Source organism: Halichoeres trimaculatus, unplaced genomic scaffold, assembly GCF_033239565.1.
Source record: "Halichoeres trimaculatus isolate MK-OKI-2021-1 unplaced genomic scaffold, fHalTri1.1 fHalTri1_scaffold_1, whole genome shotgun sequence".
NCBI classification, from domain to species: Eukaryota; Metazoa; Chordata; class Actinopteri; order Labriformes; family Labridae; genus Halichoeres; species Halichoeres trimaculatus.
In genome coordinates, this window is record NW_027437179.1 from 31,418,708 (window position 1) to 31,440,126 (window position 21,419).

At 41.7% G+C, this 21,419-nt stretch overlaps 2 protein-coding genes across 2 annotated transcripts; one reads left to right on the plus strand and one right to left on the minus strand.

Annotated features, from left to right (window-relative positions):
* Nucleotides 1-9,527: 9,527 nt before the first annotated feature.
* Nucleotides 9,528-14,115, plus strand: slc32a1 (solute carrier family 32 member 1). Its single transcript, XM_074667348.1, has 2 exons — nt 9,528-10,481; nt 11,601-14,115. Exons 1-2 carry the CDS (start codon nt 10,089-10,091, stop codon nt 12,786-12,788), a joined length of 1,581 nt encoding a protein of 526 aa, XP_074523449.1. The 5' UTR covers nt 9,528-10,088; the 3' UTR covers nt 12,789-14,115.
* A 1,360-nt stretch (nt 14,116-15,475) lies between these two features.
* On the minus strand, nt 15,476-21,350 carry aurka (aurora kinase A). Its single transcript, XM_074671532.1, has 9 exons — nt 21,006-21,350; nt 20,530-20,595; nt 18,390-18,720; nt 18,255-18,297; nt 17,976-18,167; nt 17,116-17,254; nt 16,751-16,899; nt 16,364-16,538; nt 15,476-16,191 (listed from the first exon to the last, which is right to left on the minus strand). The coding sequence occupies exons 2-9, from the start codon at nt 20,590-20,592 to the stop codon at nt 16,009-16,011; spliced, it is 1,275 nt and encodes a 424-aa protein (XP_074527633.1). The 5' UTR covers nt 20,593-20,595; nt 21,006-21,350; the 3' UTR covers nt 15,476-16,008.
* Nucleotides 21,351-21,419: the final 69 nt, after the last annotated feature.

Genomic DNA, 21,419 nt, shown 5'->3' on the forward strand with positions numbered 1-21,419 from the left:
TCTTTGTCCTTCCCCACTATTCTTGGGTGTGACCTTTGTGTTTTCTATTAACAGTTTATTAAAAAGTTTACTTTGTTAGCTGTTTGGCTTTTGTTTCTCAACTATTTGTCTGCATGTAGGTTTTCCTCCTTTAGATTTTGTCAAAAAAAGGGCCTGGACTCATATAAAAAGCCTACTTCCATCTTGATCACTTTCAAGGAGAAGCTTTGTTGAATATATGTGTTCACTGCAGACCATAAACAATTGTCTGTGGTCAGACAGGACCTGATTTGTGTTTCTGTCAACAGATAGCATAGAAGAAAAATGAGTCTGGAGATGGCGATGTCCTGCTTTGCATATCAGTGCCTGCAGTTATTCTAAGCCTTTTATTTTAAAGCATGTTTCTATATATGACATCTATGCAGACATCATTGCAGTGTTTTTAGTTAAGCTGGCTGTGGCTGCAGTGTTACATGTTTGGAACAAAAAATAGGGAAATATGGCTGTAATTATCCGCTTGACAATAAGGAGGTTTTGTTTTACAATGTAGTCGTTGAAGAAAGAGAAGTCATCAGTCAGCTCAAGTTGGAATTTAAAGCACTTTTTGATCATGCAGAATAAATAAATAAATAATAACCCTGAATGTTTTTGTGTTTCCTGTATCCATCTTGCCCTCTGTAGCCGCCATGCACATGTTCCTCAGTGTTCTGCTTAAACCGTACAAGAGGGAGATCTGAAAGCAATCAGAGCTGAGATGTAGCCACACACAGGGAGACAGCCCGAGGGCCGCTGTCCAGACGAGTGAGGGAAGTTGAGTTTATTGACAGGTTGGTATGAGATGTGTTACAGAGGTCTCCCTCGGGGACACAGCTCACTGTGGCACAAATCAGGCAGAAAACAGGAGGCTGGATTAGCCTCCAGTCCCTCAGTGAAAGATGTGTTTGAGGGACTGATGTAGACATATCCTGCACATATCCTGCTCAGACTTCAACAATACAGAGCATTTGTCTCATTCCAAGTGCAAATATATTGTTATACTTAAAAATAAGCCACACTCAAATGTCCAGATATTGAAAAATATTTATATTTCAAGATATTAGCTTCTAAGCTAAATTGACTTAACTTAGAGTTATAAGGTACTTGCTAGTCACAATAATCAATCACATCTTTTTTTCTTTTTTGGTATATTGAAACAGAATCATTAAAGTATAATATATGTAACAAGTGTAATGAGACATTTTGGCAGATACTAAAACAGACAAACTTTGATAGATTTTATTTGTCTCTTTCTTTAAGTGTTAGTGTGCTCCATCCCTATAATGTAGTGCATATTGCACTTGTCACTGAGATTTTATAACGCTAAACCCAGACTTTCCCGAAGGAGCATAGCTGCTAAGTTTTGACTGAATATGTGAATTCAAAGTTTGAAAAATATATGCGTATTTATTTAAAATTTAAGTTTTTAACTTATCATCAAAAAAATATTCATAAATGTCTCCAAGTGCAACTGCTTGACCTGGGGAAGGAAAACCCTGGCTCACAGAGAAGCAAGAGGAATCAGACATAAGATGTTGTTTGTAAGAACTGATTAAATGGTTGTTTTTGTGAACTGTTAGTAATATTAAACTATAACCTGATATATTCATTCAGGGAAATTACAATGTTAAATGGTATTGTATCATCGAATATCTACAGAACTTTCCTCTTTTCCACTTTTGTCTCTTCTCTCAGACAAGAGTGATCACAACAATCTGAAGATCAACGTGATGACTGTCTGCTCAGTGGGTGTATTGACCTGCCGTCTAAATATAGAGGACGTCATCAGCCTGGTGTTGCTAACAATTAGAGCTCTCCAAAGACAAAAACACCTTTTGTTACCGGGCTTCTGTATTTGTGCGATGTCTCGCACATCAGCCCAGAAATCAATAGTCACAACCATTCTCCTGGTGTGCCTGTTTTCGTGTGTGTGTGTGTGTGTGTGTGTGTGTGTGTGTGTGTGTGTGTGTGTGTGTGTGTGTGTGTGTTTGAGCTCATGATAAGTGCTAGAGTATTTTTCCCCAGCTCTTGATTGTACGGCTGACAATAGCAGTTAATGACAGCCCAGAGTGGCTGCACCACACGGTTGGGCTGTGGTGGGGGATGGGCAGACGTGGAGGGAGAAACCCATTTTCAAAAGAATACATGGTTTTTATTCACAAACCTGTGTGCGACATGGCCAGCAGTTGGCTTTATTAAGCTCAGAGCACTCTCAATGAGCGCTGCGAGTTTCAATTAAATCAAAGCCGTTTGAAGGCCTGCCGACATCACAGGGCCTGAACAAAAAGCTTTCAGCAGGTTGTGAATGTAGTCAATTGCAAACAAGATGTGCATTTCAATGAATCATTCAGAGTGGATGGGGAGAGGAAATGGATGGGTTATACTAATAAAAACACAGGGATGCGTTAGAATAAACAAAGCGTCAGTGCTAATTTTAAAAAAGGGATTCCCGGTGTCTCCTCTTCATTTGTACATCTCAGCTTTTGATCCAGTTTCCAGAAAGAAAGAGGACAATTTATGCACCAACAGTAAATGTGTTTTGAATGCAACTACTACTATACTAAATGTGTGTTTTTAAAAGACGGTGAAAAAATAATTACTACTATTGTAGTAATAAGTATGCTGATATTTCTCTATCTTAGTACTTTCATACTTCAAGAGCCTCAATCACATCGGACTCCATATCTATTTACAGATTCCACATTAAAAAGAAGAAGCCAGGTTTTATAAAGATCTGAGAGGTGTCCTGGTTTCTGTTTGTGTGGAGAGCAAAATCAGGTGTGTCACCAATGTCATATAGGTTCAGATCAAAATTCAACATTGGCCACAAATCTGCTTGATGCTTTGTCCCCAAAGCCAAAAGATGTAGACTTCTCAACTCCCTGAAATGCAACAGAGATGATTGAATTCAACCTCATACATCAAAAACACTTTAAAAAAAGGGTTGCACTTTTTCTTATTTACACATTTGTTCTCTAATGTTATTTCAGTAAATATGAGACCAGTGTGTTTTATTCATTTTCACAGGAGATAGGCCTCTTGTTTGGTTTAAAACGGCAGAAGAAAGCCACTGTAAAGCCCCATGTGGAACTTACTTTTTACAGTGAAACCAAGACTCATTCAACAAAGATGAGACACAGAAATGGCCGCAACTTGTGGGAGTATGATGTCTAACTGCTGGCAGCACCAGGAAATTGGTCAAACAACACAATTTGTTGGTCAAGGTCCCAAGTTTAATAATCCTTTTGTATTAATCCCCTGTCAGACATACAGTTTTATGTGCCTTTTCCTCTTAAACAGTAACTTTATTTGACACTTTATATCAACAGTATTGTTAAATACATTTCAAGGTGGGCATCTACAAAAGCACAAAATCATATTCAGGGATGCATTGGGGCTTATAAAAATCTAAGGCCTTCTTCATCTACTGACTGATGCTGTCTGTAGAGTGAATTTTCAAAATTACTTTTCTAGATGATTCTGCAGCATTATTAAACACTGACCTTATCAGGCAGGTTTGTCCTGCTGGTAAACCACTTGTCACTGTGTGTGGTGTGTGTTGTGACCGTGTGAAGTGCTGCTGCAGGATGAAACACTGTGAACCTTTCAGCTCTGTGAGTCAAAGTGTCAGAGTGATTCAAACGTGAGGAATCCCTGTGAGAGCCGACAACATGTCGCTGCTCTCAAGACATCAAACTTTAATGAGAACAAAACCATTACACATCAGTTAACCACAAGCTGAGCACTGCTCCTTATTGACTGGGTGACAAGACCCCCCACACACACATTTAAACACAAGCCAGCACAGTCACAGATCAGACAAATAGTCACATGTTCCAGGTGAGGAAAACACCAAGTAGCCCTGCATTTTGCACTTTTGCACAGATACATCAATACAACTGAGGGAAGAGATCTAACTATAAGGTTGAGTGGATTAGGTGTGATACATATTGATTATTGTTCATCACTCACTTTAAGTCCTGATCAATACAGGAGACATACTCCAGGTCTTTCAAAATAAAGGCAGCAGCCAATAAAAGTGTTGCAACGCCTAAGACGGCAATTTAAAACAATAATGAGTTTGTTTTATTTCATAATTCATTTCATTCGCCCCAAGGCAGGTGTCAGATGTGCAGCACAGACTATACATCATCAACATGTGAAACACACATGTCCAGGTCCGTGTTTGTTGATGTCTTAGATTTATTTTTTTATTCATATGGCAGAAACGTGTGTGAAAAATCAATGGCATAGCTTTGTGCCAGCTCTAGCCTGAAGGGGCGTGCAGGTCCCCGCGGACTAACTCAGTTTATTGTACTCAAAAAAGGCAATTACAATGTTAATGTGTCGCAGCAGGAGAGGAGACCCGACCTGCGCCGGGAAACAGCACGTCAAAGGTTTGATGGAGAGGGCAGAGTCACTGTGGGTTAACTGCAAAACGGCGTCTGGGGAGCTTTTGGTATCAAACACACACGGAAAAGGGGGAGAAATGCGCATAAAAGTGCTGTTTGGACCCTTCCGAGGAATAAAATAGTCCCACACTCAGCACTGCTTCAGAAATAGAAATAGATGTATAGATAGTATAATCTGTCACTGTTGTTCAGAGGCGGACGCCATCATGCAGGACTAATACAAACCCCTCTCAGAGGGAGTCTCTGGGGAGCCCATAATAAGCCATTAAACAGGCGCATTAGGAGTAATGAAAAGGCTCTTAGTGGTTTACCACTGTGGGCCACCTGGATTTTCTCTGTCTGTGGAAGTGAGCGGCGGCTCCTGCTCCTCATGAGATATGAAAAAAAAAAAAAAAACAGTGGAAATGAATGTCCTGATGTTGGCGTCATGGCATGCTATGAACAGGTCTGATTCCCAAACATGATGCTCTTTGTTCTAAATGGACAAATAGAGTCTCTCTGTGTGTTTTGTTACCCTGTGTTTGCACTTAAGTGCGATTTCGTTTGATATAAACGTTTTAATATGTGATGAAATTGTATACACACACATGACAAAGAACATTTAAAAGACCATTTGCTCCTGTTAAGGAGCACCACTGAACCATTAAGGTAAAAATAACCCATTTAGCCTTTATACCAAGCAGTTTGTTGTAGTCATTTGATATGTCTGTGAGAGTGTGTATATTTGGATTCACTCTAGCTTGGTTACATCTTTTATTATTTTAGTCTTTGTTGTTTTCTTCTGGTTTTAATTGCCGAGTTGATCCAAGTTCAACGCTTTTGGTTTTGCCAGGTGTTCAAAGTGGACTGTACAAAGTGTTAAACAAGGGAAGGCTAAAAGGTTTTTTTTCCAGTAATTCTATAGTAACAAGTAGGAGTAACTATAGTTTAGTAAGAACTTTTATAGCACAGAAAACTGAGAGTTGTGGTATTTCTACCGTTTTAACAGCTTAGATACCAGTTAACTTTGATTAGCAAGTTGGTTTAACAGGGAGTTATAGCCTAGTTAACATTTAGCTTGGTTATCTTTAAGGGCTCTTTGGGGGTGAGTTGTTTGTTTTGTGGCTTGTCGCATTAAAATTGTTTAATTGAAAAAGCTCCAAATCTTAAAAAAAAAAAAAAAAAAAAACCTACTGGTTAACATCAGCAGGGTAGAAAGTAATACTTAAAATTGTGACTTTTCTAGAGATAGCTAATTTGAGTTGATCAATTTTACCCTAAAGTTACATAAATTATCTTGTACTTTTGTTTACTTCAAACATTTTCAAATGTAATTGCTATGATAAGGCCATCACATTTGGTTTTATGCTAGTTTTAGCTTTATGCTAAATTTCTAAGAGTAGGAAGTGAAGGCAAATAACATGCAAAATGACTGATGAGTGTATCATCTAAACAAAACATGGTGAGAACACAGACTGGGTTATATAACTATAGGCCTACTTTTAGGAGATAAGATTCGCCATGTCCCTCTAAATAATTTTAATTTGTCAATTTATGTATCTTTTTTCCCACCACTTTTTCGTCTATTTTCAGCTATGAAAGCCGCTTTAAAGCAATATCCTGCTTTGTTTTGTTGACTTCCCCGGATCACTGTTGGCAACGTATTGATTTACAGAAAAAACAAAGTTATTATTTTGTGATAAACTGCTGAATCTCATGTCAGGTTATTAAAAAACCCTTCCAAAATACGAGCTTCCATTGGTGGTTTTTACTTTGAGACGCCACAGAAAACCAAACTCTGTCCGTGGTGCTGAAATCTGAACCGCATCACAAGCAGCCTGATACGCCCTCTCCTTCTCTTTGCTTTCAAACTGATTTGCACAGACCTGCTCTGCGCAGACGACACATAATCTAGTCGATAACACAGACAGCGTGCTACCTGTGATTGTGATGCAAATGTTAATGGACTCTGAGGTCCTCTGATTAGCCTGATGTGGGCTAATTTCCCCTCCTCTCGGTCCCCGGAGAGCCCCGAGAGCCTTTTCTCTGTCTCTTATTAAGCGAGGAGTGTTGATGGTGTTTTTCTGCCTCACCGGGCACACGGACGCAGCAGAAGCCGAGCAATGAAGGGTTAAATGATAGATTATGTCGCACACTATGAATGCTTAGATTTTAAGGCAGAAATATTTACCTTAATCACTCTACAGCATCGCGATTTTGAAACTATTTTACTACGCCTTTATCTTGGCTTAATCTGGGTCGTGCCACAAAGATTCATGTAACACACTCCCCTTTCCCTCACACACACACTTATTACGCACTCGCCATTACCTTGTCTCTAAAACATTTAATGGCTGAGGTAATGATAGCCTACAATGACTTTCATTGTAGACCTACATAATTGCAGTCAGCACCATGGAAACCAAAAAGCCAGTTTACCCTGCCTGACACACTTTGAAGCAAATAGGAGCCTTAAAATCATCAAACGGCTTCTAGCAAATACTTTTGTTTATTGCACCTGCTTTATGTTTGTTTATTGATACAACAAAATCGGGCTTGAGTTCCATTTTTCTGTCCTTTGTTCCCTCCAGGAGAAAAAAAAATCTTCCATTATGGCGAGAGTTAGGCTTTTATTTTTGTGATTCAAGGGGGAAAAATGTGGGAGGTTTGGTTGGTGTCTGCGGAGGATGATGAGGGGAGGGGGTTCGCGGAGGCGGAGAACCTTGTGCCAGCTCACCCATGTGTGTAATGTAAAAAAGGAGAGCCGGGGGTGACATAGTGAGGAGTGAGAGGAGGACGTGGGGGGAGTAAGTGTGCATGGGGGTGGGGGGTACAATGGAAGAAATGAATTCGAGGGCATACTGAGATCACAACAACCATTTTGGATTTGACTTTCAATCATCAGGAGGAACGAAAAGCACAAAGGTCCGTGCAGGTGGAAGATAAGAGCATAGATGCAGCACAGATAAAGAGTTCTAACTGGTCGAAATCTGTATTGACAGAGAGCAGGACCCCCCTGGGACGCAGCACCCTGACCCCCTGATGCCTCTGAGGGTGGGTGATAAACTGAGAAAAATCACTTTGCAGATTAAGGATAAGCATGTGTTTCCCACAGAGCATGGGCAGAGGAAGAACGTCAGACAGATTATTGTGCGTTTGGGGCCTGCAAACCTTTTTATTCCAGCAGTTTGGGGCTCTTTTTCTTATTATACAGCAAACACATATGTCACATGGTGTCTGAGAGGCCTAAGCTGAGTGTGAAAACCTAAAATCGTATTCTTTAATCTATGTCCAAATACCTACACACTCATGACAAGCAGAGTCTGTCCTTTTATTATTGTTATTGTCATGTGTACAGCAGGTCATGAGAGGGTCTGCAGGCTGCCGGTGTCACGGCTGCTCTTTTCATCCTGCAGCAGCCTCCATCAAACAGCACAGAGCGCAGATCAGAGCAAGGCTGCAGCGCGCTGATAACAGCCTCTGTCATTAACTCTTTCATTCAGGGCTGAGGGAAGGGCAGCCATTTCTGTTCCCACAATTAGAATAAAAAAAGCGCACTGAAAAAAAGGCAGGCGCGCGTGAAGGTGAGTGATTTAAGCGCCTCGTATTTTAGGCTTCGGATCCTGTCGTTTGAACCAGGGCAGAGATGCACAGGCCTGATAAGGATCGGCCTCCATCATGCTACGTGACGCTGCTTTATTCATCCATTTGGATTAGAAAAAAATATCAAGAAAGAAACGCTTTTACGTATTCTTCGAATGAAGGAAAAATATCTGTGTCAACAGGAGCTGTTTTTTAATCTCCTATGAGAAACATAAAAGATTGTATTTGGCTTTTTTTCGTCTATAAATTTCTGGGCACAATAATAGGCCTCCAAACAAAAGTAATAGAATTTTGACAGCTGACTTTTTCCAACTGCTCTGATCAGGCTACAACCCAGCTCACATCAGGTTAAGAGCCATGCTATTATTTTACCCCCAAGTTCAAAGCAAACAACCAGGATGTTTGCAGTAGAGCAGGTCACAATACTTTCTCAGTGTTGTAGTTCAGACTGTGTTTGTAGGCCGCGGCTTTGGATCACATGATCCTGCAGTCTGCAGCCTGAGGAAACAGTGCACACGCTGGACACAAAGTACTACTGACAGGACAATGTCAACAAACTGTTTGGAGCTCGCTTGGGCTTACATCAATGGAAAGCTAAATCAGTGATATCACAGCCGTGCATGTCTATTTAGAAGGCAAAGCAAATAAAACAGAGACGTGCGTGGGAGGAAAGCTAACGTGTTCAGCATATGTTGGAATTCCATTTTAACCCCTATAATTTCTTTAAAGTAAACAAACATTATTTTTTACTTTTTCGGACAGACAGTGTTACATATTTTTTCCGTAAAAAAGTTGAAATGGAAAAAAAAGGCACACTCGCGACTTCCGAAGAATGAAAAACAAAGAATTGCGCACTATTACTCCAGTTTCACATACCTATGTCTGTTGACGTCTTTGATTTTTTTTAAGTCATAGCATGCAGATTTTTCCCAACGAAAACCTCGCCATGTTTTAGACAGCATCTTCACACACGCACATCGAGTCACTGAATGACTAAATGGATGAATGAGAGTCCTGAATGAAGACTCCGCCAAAGCCGAAGGGATAAAAGGCGAGCAAATTTTACGCTCCAATTTTTGGGAGAAAATCATTGCTTCCTTCTTTTAACCTGTAAAATACTACCTTGAAATCTTGTTTTCTCAAGCTCAAATCTTACCATCGTAAGCAAAGACAAAACGCAGGAAAATAAAACAAATGCAGCACGGATTTTACGCTCAATCCCTGTAATCCCAGAGAACATTTCGTGCACTATTTTCATCCTCGGCGTCCTCTCCTCAAATATAAACTCTTAAAAAAATAGTTTGGCATGTTATTTAAATTGGTCCATAGAGTTTGGGGTTTCTTCGAATCCCAGCCTCCCTTTATACGCGTAAAGTTATGCAAGATTTGAGGCCCCCGGAATGTCATTGGATGTTAGGATGAGGTATTATAGATTATGGGTTGGGGAAGGGGTGGTGGGGGTACTACAAGCACCTCCCCTAGAAATGCAGCAAATCTCTCCCGTTTTCTCCTGGTGGGGCACTGGGAGGGCTGGAGACGTGCTTTGCATTGGCAGGCTGATGAGGACACGTGTCTCCTCCCTGCCTCCCCCCGGGCTCCACGGTACCGCATTGGCATCAGTAAAGGCACCTGAAAGCCGACAACCGACTCCTGGAAACGTTGCCTGCCACCTTATAACCTGAAAGAAAGCGATCTCATAGGCCCTGTAAGAACCTGTGGCTCGCCTTTTTGTCGTGCGTAAAGCTTTTGCGCACACCGCCAAGCTGCCTCACAGACTGTAAAGGTGCGCTACTCGACGAGCATCAGAGCGCAGAGTCAAGATGCAGAAACGGAGCAGCGGCGTTTGAAGGTGACATGAACCTCGGGATAATCAAGAGCAGCAGGCGTTCACTGAGCAAGAAGTGGAGATAGCAACTGAAAACCGTCGGTGTCTTGAAACTAAACTTGTGCTTTTTTCCCTGCGTGGCTTTATCTAATGCAGAGTATCACGAGCTGCCACCCAAAGTAGCCTCGCGTTTTTACTGTCTGGAGGAGAAAAACACTAATTAAGCTGCGGACAGATTCAACAGAGGAGCGAAGATGGCGACGTTAATCAAAAGCAAGCTTTCTAATAAACTGTCAAATGCAGCCACCTCTGTCAGCAACAAATCCCAGGCGAAGGTGAGCGGCATGTTTGCCAGGATGGGCTTCCAGGCCGCCACCGATGAGGAGGCTTTAGGCTTCGCCGCCTGTGATGACCTGGACTACGATCATCGGCAGGGAATGCAGATGGATATTTTGACAAGCGAGGAGATGGGAGGAGAGGGCGCAGGAGACGGAGATGCGCTGGATGGGGACAGCCACTACCAGAGGGACGGCACCGGTCCACCGCACTCAGCCTCAAAGGATGGAGCCCCAGCGAACGAGCTGGCAGAAGACAAACCAAAAATCACCGCTTGGGAGGCGGGCTGGAACGTGACGAACGCGATCCAGGTAAAAGACGCACTTCACAGGCTGAGAACGGGCGGGTCCGGTGCGCTGTGCTAATTGGCTGTGCGCCTCAAGAGAAGCTGTGAAATTCGACACAAACGAACACTCAAGCTCACATAAAACACCCTCAACAGACAACTATTTTTTATCCCTTTATAAGGTTTAAATTGCACTTTTAAGTAAAATGAAAAAAAAAAACTCTTATTAACACCAAAGTGATTTTTTCACTGAAGTAATGCAGAGATTTCAGAGCAAAGCAGTACAACGAGCTGAGAAAGAAGGTAGATGATTCCTAGTGCCCCCCTCCTCTTTCTCATCCTCCTCCTCTTCATCACATACATTCTTTGTCTCCAGGTATACGTCCAAAGTCACCGATGCCTGTGCCTGATAGCTGCGAAACTAAATACATATGGCAGTGAATGAATGACTTTAAAAAGATGGAAACATTGATTGGAATGTAGAGAAGTATATGAGCTGGGCAATTCTTTTGGATCATACGCGTATTTACGGCATTTTAATTTACTGCAACACCAGAAATGTTATGAATTGGGAAAAGTGAAAATGTGGATCTTACATTTTACGCAACAAAAAATATCACCCCATTGCAGATATTCTTTTCTTGAACGTTTTTGCAGAGAGATATGAGAAACCTTAAAGGTTTTTACGCATGAGCAATTACGCACACGAAGCCAAAACTGTGGTTTGGTCCAGTTTGATATTTTCTGAAGTGAAAAGGAAATAAGAGAAATTCGTTTGGACAGCAAGGGCTTACTCGAGAGTGGAGTCCCTGGTGTGTGTAGGCTATGCGACAAAATCCCCAGACGCAATCCTTTTCATGCTTTATCACGGCAGTGGTCACGGCAGTCACCGTGACGTAATAGTGTGTCTCCTCCAGCTTTTGGTGACGTCAGAGGCGGTGGATGCGCTCAAAGCGAAGTGGAAAACCCACAACATGAAACGGAGTGACATCCTCGACTAAAGAGCCAAATTCTCCATATTTAAAGATTATTTCTGTGTAAAATATTCACGAAGTTTGGGGGATGAATTCATTTAATTATTTCATGATCAGACATACATTGTAACTCACTCATAATGCGTTTCAACCATTTTCTATGTTTCTAGGGGATGTTCGTTCTTGGGTTGCCCTACGCCATCCTGCATGGAGGATATCTCGGACTCTTTCTCATTATTTTTGCCGCCGTTGTGTGCTGCTACACGGGGAAAATCCTCATTGCTTGCCTGTACGAGGAGAACGAAGACGGGCAGCTGGTCCGTGTGAGGGACTCCTATGTGGACATTGCTAACGCCTGCTGCCAGCCCAGGTTCCCGGCTTTGGGTGGCCATATCGTGAATGTAGCCCAAATCATAGAGCTTGTGATGACTTGCATCCTGTATGTGGTGGTCAGTGGAAACCTCATGTACAACAGCTTCCCCAACATGCCCATTTCCCAGAAATCCTGGGCCATCATCGCCACCGCCGCTCTGCTCCCCTGCGCCTTCCTCAAGAACCTGAAAGCCGTCTCCAAGTTCAGCTTGCTGTGCACGTTGGCCCACTTTGTCATCAACGTCCTGGTGATCGCGTACTGCCTCTCTAGAGCGCGGGACTGGGCCTGGGACAAGGTTAAGTTTTACATCGATGTCAAGAAGTTTCCCATCTCCATAGGGATTATCGTGTTCAGCTACACCTCGCAGATCTTCCTGCCGTCCCTGGAGGGGAACATGCAGAAACCAAGCGAGTTCCACTGCATGATGAACTGGACTCACATCGCTGCCTGCATCCTGAAGGGCCTGTTCGCCCTCGTGGCCTACCTGACCTGGGCTGACGCAACCAAGGAGGTCATCACAGACAACCTGCCCCCCGGCATCCGAGCCGTCGTCAACATCTTCCTTGTGGCCAAAGCCTTGCTGTCATACCCGCTCCCATTTTTCGCTGCCGTAGAGGTATTGGAGAAAAGCTTTTTCCAGGAAGGGGCACGGTCGTACTTCCCAGATTGCTATGGAGGCGATGGACGCCTTAAGTCCTGGGGACTCACTCTCCGCTGTAGCCTTGTTGTGTTCACCTTGCTCATGGCTATCTATGTGCCACATTTCGCTCTCCTCATGGGTCTCACCGGCAGCTTGACAGGTGCAGGCCTGTGCTTTCTGCTTCCCAGTCTCTTCCACCTCAAGCTTTTATGGAGAAAGCTGCAATGGCACCAGGTTTTCTTTGATGTGGCCATCTTTGTAATAGGAGGTATATGCAGCATATCCGGTTTTATCCACTCCATGGAGGGGCTCATAGAGGCTTTCAAATATAACATAGAAGAGTAGATTCAAGCCATTGCCGGAAATAGATGTTAACTGCAACCCCATTTAGTGAAAAAATAAATAAATAAATGAACAAAACTCACGACTTTGCAGCAACGCTGCCCCCTTCTGCTTAATCCATGCGTAAAGCGCACAGACCACATTTACGCACACACACAGTCTGGCATCAGTTAAGAATAAAGGCGCGTGCGCACACACTTCTGCACACACCCACACACTCACACAGTAAAGCGGAGCCGTCATGAGCGAGGGAATCTATTGCATCCACAATACACTATATGGACAGTTCATGTTGTATAAATATGCGAACAAACGTACATAAACATATTTTCCAGTGGAGTGAACGTTTACAATATCAACCTTAAACTAAATTTGCAAGGACAGTTTGTCTTTTCGTCGTTCGTGTGGTGCTACCCACATGAGACTTCACTTAATGTAACGCTTGAGCTTAAGATGGACGGATATTTGACGGCATACTGTAATTTTATGAAGATTAGAAAAGTTTATTTAAATTGGAGGAAAACAAAAAATAAATAAATGCCACTGTCCTCTTTTTAGGTTATTTGCAACATTGTTATTGGTAGTGTGGTGTTCAAACCAGACAAGAGGGGAAAATAACATAATGGCAATAACCAGCAGTGAAAACACTAGAATGCATCGAAAAGAGTGTCAAAGGAAAGCGGAGTGCCGTTAGAGATAAGGAATTTGGACCTTTCCCAAACAGTTCAAAAAGCTGTTCATGCAAAAATATCAAAGTACGCGCAGCAGCTATACAAACTATGCATTGAATGTATGATGTTTCAGACACATAAAACACTTCAAAACTGGGGCGTAGAACTATATATAAATGGAAATCTTGATCATCTTGATTCTTCTGCGTGAAAGTGTTGATACTTTGATATTTGTTTTTCCAACATTTAAATTTATTTTAATGAGCTCCTAAATCTGCAATAATGAAAGTCACTTCCCCCAATAAATCAGCCCCGATATCTTGGCCCGAATTGTGAGCTTTAGACGGGGACCCTAGATTGAAAACCTGCTGACTCAATTCCCCATAATGCTCTTCCTTACATTCACTAAACATGGCCTGTTCCGGAATTAATTTGGGAGACTTCAGTGTCGCAAATTCGGTGTCTGAAAATCTGAAAAAAGAGGAAAATGTGCATACAGACATTTTTCATTCTGTGCAATGCAATGGGTCCTGTGGAAATGTTATAAAACCGTTTGTGTAGTGTGTTCTTGTGGTTTCAAAAAGATGGAATGTATATCTCAAAGTCGTTCTCATATATCGTGAAATTAATATTAAAGAATAAAGACATAAGTGAAATTATATTGTAAAAATGTGTGTGGTTTTATGTAAAACGACAAACGGTCAGAACATGTATTTTTTTCTCTCTATAATAAAAGACAGAAAATGTTGGAGAAAATAGTGTATTCACATTTTTTTAAAGCAAAATCTAGTTCATCGGTGTCCTACGAAAGCCTGATGGTTTTAGTGCATTGAAAATATACCGTGTGTGTGTGTGTGTGTGTGTGTGTGTGTGTGTGTGTGTGTGTGTGTGTGTTCGATTACAGGCCTTTTGTTTTCTTATAATCCTATTACAAATCCTACTTTTTTTGCAGCCACATCTGAGTAGTTTACATAGAGTTTTAAAGCACACCCTTCTCAGTTGGGCCTTATATTTCTGCATGCTTAGACAAAGATCTTACGAGCAGATTTTCACCTGCAGGCATCTGGCCTTGTGCTCGACCTGTTCATTCACTGTTGATTTTTTTTCCCCTACGCTACATCTGGATAGACCATTTATTGACGTAGGAAACTAATCCAGCAGCTGCTAAAAAGTCACATTAGAGGCTACCTGGTGCAGACGGCTTAACAAGACCTAACGGGAAAACGTGTCAGCAGACACGAGGAATCAGATTAATACCACGAATGCAGCTTAAATAGATAGCTAAGTGATCTCAGGATAAAGAAAAACGTACATAGGTCTCCATAACTTATTTTCAAAAGTGTGATTACAGTCAAACAGCGCATTTAACAGCAAGTATCTTAATATTCTATAGACTCACAAATACATTTTGCAATGAACAATTTTTATGGACGATTAAAAAAATGCAGTAAATGGCTCTATAGATATATGCATGTGCTCAGCTAATGGGTTTTCCATTAAAGAAAAGATATAAAGGACGAACTTTGTACCATCATCACTATATTTTTAAGACTGGCCCCCTGGCAGACAGAAACTGAAAAAGCAGTAAACGAACAAATGCATCATTTCAACAACTTCAAACCCTATCAAAAATGTTTTGCTACATCTCTCCTGACATACTCTCGAACAGACTGATTTACGACAGAACGGTGCAAATGTTGACAAGTTATAAATCATGGTTTTCAGTTAACCGACAACAAAGTCGGTAGCCATTGGCCCCATCGGGCCCTCACAATTTGGCAGCTTCTGAATAGACTTGTAAAATGCTAATAATACTTTCCATGCTTAAAATTGAACCACTGTTGCGAGTTGATGGTATACATAAATGTAATAATACAGAAATTCAAATTTCAGCTTTAAAAACAATTTTCGGAAGAGTAAAAAATAAGTGTGATACACATATGTCTCTTCATTTTTAACTCATTTGTTGTAATGAAACTCTTTCAAAAGATTTATTTTACAATTTTTATTGTAGCAGAATTTAAACTCATGATATTGAACTGAATTATGAACAGACAGCAGAATTGACACCACCTTAATCTAGCAACGTGCTTCCCATTAAACTCTAGTTGTACTTTAGCTCCCTCTGGTGGCCATACAACACTCCTGGAACGCCCATTAAGCATTAGTGCAAAGTCTTGATTACCAAGAACTCAAGACAATAAACTGAGCTGAAATGTGTATAAAAGTCAACATTAAATTATGTATTAATGATAGATATAAACAGCTTGTTTCCAAAGTCACAAACTTTATTTCAAGTACTGAGATTTTCAAAAAGCTCGATAAAACTTTCATAATTCTTCAAAAACAGTGTAATATTTACAGGCATTAGTTACCGATAATAAGAAAAGAAAAATAGAAAAAGGATATAAAGTTTGAATATTAAGAAGTGGCTCAGGGTATCCAGAGAAAGATATCACCAAAAAGTCATTCCATAGACAGCAGGTGCCGGTAAATGAGCTGCTTACTGATGTTTACTTTGTGCATGACCCCACACTGCAGGGGGACAGGGCTCATTGTTTGGGTCCATCACTTTTAACAGTTGTAGGCTTTTTGGTGGAGGTCTCAACCACCCAGGGGTGCAACAGGACCCCTTCAACAGGCAGTCTTTGCCTGGGGTTATGCTTCAGAAGCCTTGCAACCAAGTCTTTGGCTCCAGGACTGATATTGAGATGTGCAGGGTAAGTGTACTCCACCTGTATGTGAGGCAAGAAAAGTCAGCACAGTGCTCAACTGCAGCCCAGGAAAGAATAAAAGACTAGTGAGGCAAAAACCTCATTTCTTCAATCGTATCAAAATATGAAAAAAAAAAAAATCAAAACTTTTTCATACGCAATTTGATGGGGTGTGTCATAAACCTCTACCTACCCTTGATATCTTACGATAAGTCTCATCATGAGTTTCAGCCTCAAATGGAGGTTTTCCAACCAGGAACTCATAGCAAAGGACACCCAGACTCCACAGGTCCACCTTCTCATCATGAGTTTTTCCCTCAATCATCTCTGGAGGCAAGTAGTCAAGCGTTCCACACAATGTGGTTCTCCTGGGCAAAAAAAAGAAAATAGGTGAGATTAGTTTTTAAAGGGAGTTTAGGAAAGATTCACAAAAGTGAAAGAATCATTCAGCAGATTGGCTTGAGTGCATGTTACACATAACAGCAATCGCCCAGGTTTCACAGATACAGTGCTTGACAAAATGAAAAAAAAAAAACTGAAGGTGACAGAATTTGAAAATAATCAAATCATGTCAGCATACCTGGAGGAAGGTGTGTGAACAGACCAGCCAAAATCTGCTATCTTCAGCTCCCCATTAGCCCCTAATAAGAGGTTCTCTGGTTTGATATCCCTGTGGATCACCTTCTTTGAGTGGCAATAGTTGAGAGCATCTGCCAGCTCCATGATGTACTAGTTAAGAAAAAAAAAATACAACAGTCATCACGTTGTGGTCAAGTGCACTCTTAAACTCTTACAACTCAAGAGGAGCCTGACCATGAGCATGTTTGTGGGATTATTAGGCAGCTGACATGGACATAAACAATTAGTGTACTCCTAAAAGTAAGATGATGCACTTAGGGGGAACAAAAAATAAATTTAGGAGAAAGTTCATAAATTAACACTTACTGTTGCACTTCTTTCCTCAGAAAAATGTCCACAGCGCTGCAGCTCACAGTACAGTGCACCTTTGGGTGCAAACTCAAGGATGAGATATACACGAGCTGCATCATGGAAGTAACCATAGAGGCGGAGGATATTTGGGTGCCTGCGGGTTTTCAATGCAGAGAAGTAGTCGGAGAAAGACTGTTAAAATCTCTAGTATGCCAAGCAAACTGCTAGAAGCTAAAGGAACACCAGCGGACAGTCAGAGGTCAATGATGGGAGTTCATGCAGAGGGTTGCGATAGCGTTGCAAACTTTCACCCGTTTGAGAAAAACCTTTACACCAAGATCAGCATGGGCCAATCAGGTTTGAAACAAACTTAGAGAGGAGATGGAAAAGGACCAATGAATGCTCGATCCTGCATGATAGGGGACATCAATAAACTGGCTTCATACTCCAGGACATGCTACTGTACAGCATACAGCACTTGAGTGTGCATACAGGTCAAACTGTACTGCAGCAAAAAAGGGTCTCAAGTTTTACTGCTGTACCAGAGACTTCAGTATGAGACTCCATTTGGTGCTCACCGAAACATATCAACACCAAATATTTATAGAAAGTTAACCCTTTTCAAAAAGGTGAATACATTGAAAATTATGCTACCGCCCTAGTCTCATCTCATATTGTCATGTTCTCCTCGCTGTCGGCTGTTGTACGGCAAACAGCAAAAATCTTAACCATTTCCCCTCTTTAGCCTAAACTTAACTGGTTATCTGGACTGATACCATCTCAGTAACACTGAGCTACATTAACTTTGTACCAGCCAAAACAAAACAACACTTGATTTCATATTTGATACTGAGCATAATAAGCTGTGTTGTTACCTTAGGTGAGACTGGATTTCTACTTCTCTTCTTAGCTGGTGCTCCACCCCCGCCTTCTCCAGCTGCTTCTTGAAAAGCACCTTCAGGGCCAGGATGAACTTACTCTGTCGCTCCCTGGCCAGGTAGACATTGCCAAATTTACCCTTCCCCAAAGGACGGCCAATGTCGAAATTCTCCAAGCTCCATGGCTTGCTGCAAGAGCAGAAAGAAGAATTGTTACAGACAATACGAGACAAAATCTTTATGTTTCAAAAAATGGTCTACAGTTATTTGACATACCTTGTTGCTGAGTCTTTTGCAGACTCATTCTTGGTCTCTTTGTCTAATTAAAAGATAAAATTATGTATTAATGCTATTCAGAAACACAACACTCACACACTGTTGCTTTGTTTTCCACTTTTGAATTATTCTTACTCTGTGGTTTTTTCTGCTTTGCTGGTTCCGATGGTGGTTTTGCTGGCTCTGGGTTAGCCTTGGGTACATTCGTCTTGGGCTGGTTTTGCTGAGGCTGTGAGGGTGTCCCACTCTGGTTAGCAGGGTTCTTATCCAGACCGGATGGGCTGGAGAGCTTAGAAGTACCCAAGGTGTGAGGGGGTGGTTTCTGGTGGCTCACGGGCCGCTGAATGCGCTGAGGTCCATTTGACATGCCTAGGACACGTTGTGCTGTGGTTGGTGCAACAACTGCTATCTTAGAAATCTGGGACTGCTGGGACACAGGAACTCGCTTTGGCCCATCACTGTTTGACTGCAATCAAAGAGAGTACAATTCATTAATGAAATGACCTTTAAACAGTTTTCTTTTAATCCAAGTAAGACTAAATAAATTAAAGATAAATACGCAAAATACATTAGGATTTACCATTACTGTGATATTACCCATTTCCAACCATTTCAATCCGGCTTCCGTCCCCAGCACAGCACAGAAACAGCCCTGCTCAAAATCACTAATGACCTACTCCTGTCCTCTGACTCTGGCCACCTCAACATTCATCTCCTCCTCGACCTTACTGCCGCATTTGACACCATAAACCACACCATTCTGCTCTCCTGCCTGGAACATACCGTCAATATCACTGGAACCGCACTAGACTGGCTCAAATCTTACCTCACTGACCGTCAACAGTTCATCCACATAATCAACTGCTCCTCTCACACTGCTCCTCTGACTCAAGGCGTCCCCCAGGGTTTGGTGCTTGGCCCCCTCCTTTTCATCATATATCTGCTCCCCCTTGGTGACATTATCCGCCATCATGGCCTTCACTTTCACTGTTATGCAGATGACATTCAGCTATACATTTCCACCAAAGCCATAACCCCAGACACACACTCCTCAATCAAAAACTGCCTCACTGACATAAATACTTGGATGAATCACAACTTCCTATCACTCAACTACAACAAATCTGACCTCATAATCATTGGCCCCAAGTCCCTCACCAACCCCATCCAGGACTTCGGTCTCACTTTCAATAACTCCCTTTTATCTCCCTCACCTCACATCCGTAATCTCGGAATTTTCACAGCAACCTTTCTTTTCACCATCACGTCACTCAGCTCACGAAAACTGCCTTTTTCCATCTCAGAAACATAGCCCGCCTCCGTCCATTCCTCTCCTTTTCTGCTGCTGAAAAACTGGTTCATGCATTTATTCACATCACGCTTAGACTACTGTAACAGCATCCTCTATGGCGCATCATCCAAAGTCCTCAATAAACTACAGTACATTCAAAACTCTGCTGCACGCCTCCTCACCGGCACCCGCTCCCGTGACCACATCACCCCTGTCCTCCAACATCTCCATTGGCTTCCCGTCCCCTTCCACATACAGTTTAAAATTCTCCTCCTCACCTATAAAGCCCTCCATTACCAGGCCCCTTCCTACCTCACTGACCTCCTCCAACATCACATTCCCTCCCGTAACCTCCATTCCTCACACACCAACCTCCTGTCTCCCCCTCACAGAACCAAGTACCGAACCTGGGGGGACAGAGCATTTTCCATAGCCGCCCCCACTCTCTGGAACTCTCCCCCCATGCAAATCCAAAACTGCTCCGACTTCTCTTTATTTAAATCTCTGTTAAAAACTCACCTTTTTAAATTTGCTTTTAATTTGTGATTGTACTGTTATTTTGTTTTGTTTTGTTCTGGTTGACCTCTGTTCGTTGCTTGTATTGATTTTAACAGTTGTCAAGTGTCTTTGAGTTCCCGAAAAGCGCTATATAAATAAAATGTATTATTATTATTATTATTATCATTATTACTGACATGAATTGAAGTTGGTATAAGTGTATTTGAGCTTTAAATTGATGTTAAGCAGACTGGGGAGTGCAAAATAACTGTTTAATTGAAAGTTGTTTTTTAAACTGCATAACAAAAAGAAACTTGGTCATTGAAAATGTTCTGTGCTGTTTCACTAATTGAAATCTGGATCCAAAAACTAAAATAACAACAATAAAGACATAACATGATCAGTATCAGCATGGACTGTCACCTTGATCATTATCTTACATCAGAATCAGTATCAGCCCTGAATTTCTTAATCACTGCATCCTACCTTTACGTCAATTTTCTGAGGTTTCAAGTCCTTGGTCAGCTTGAGCCTGGCAGCAGAGTCCATACTCTGAAAGAGGGGGAAGTGGATGTCGTTAAAACACATTCTTCGACCATAAACACAATGAACACTCAATGTGGAGTTGGGACACACAGAGCCAAAAGTCAGTCTTATAAGCATGTAGCTTATCTAACACTATGTGCTATCATAGATGAAGCATCACTTGCAATATTGCGTTAGTTCTATGTGTTATGAGCTGAACTTTCTGTCATGCAACGTTGGGTACCTTGCTATAATCGCTCATACAGTTTCTTTTCTTAAGTTTACGCCACCAGTTTTAGGAAGAGACGTTAGCATTTCCGTCGTGTGGCTAACGTTTGAAGCCATTGACGTTAAATACAGGGCCATCGTTAGCTCTATGACAACCATGGAAGTTAAAAATACATATTTATTAAGTACAATAAATTTGTTTTACTTACCTTTGTGTGATAGCTTGGTTTCACAGAGACCAAAAGCAACCACGGAGCGACACTTATCCAGATTATGACCTCAAAGTAGCTCTGGAGCAGTTAGCTACCGTTAGCTCGGTCAGTTGGTAACCCGGTGTTTGTGGCTTACTACATGAATAACAATTTTAAAGTCGCGGCGAAGAAATGCTACGGAAATATAATTTCCCCCTGAAAGCCGGCCCAATGCTGTGAAAAGGTACCTGAAGTTAAATATGCAGTATCAAAACGGATTAATCCGACCTCAGTTATGGCTGGCTTACACTTCCACTCTACTCTGCTTCTTGTTTGATTTCAAACGTCCCTCCGTTTATAACCTTTAAAAAAAATACCGACTCCAATTGGCTGGGGGATGCTCGCGCTTGCTTGCCATTGGCTTTCGTTGGA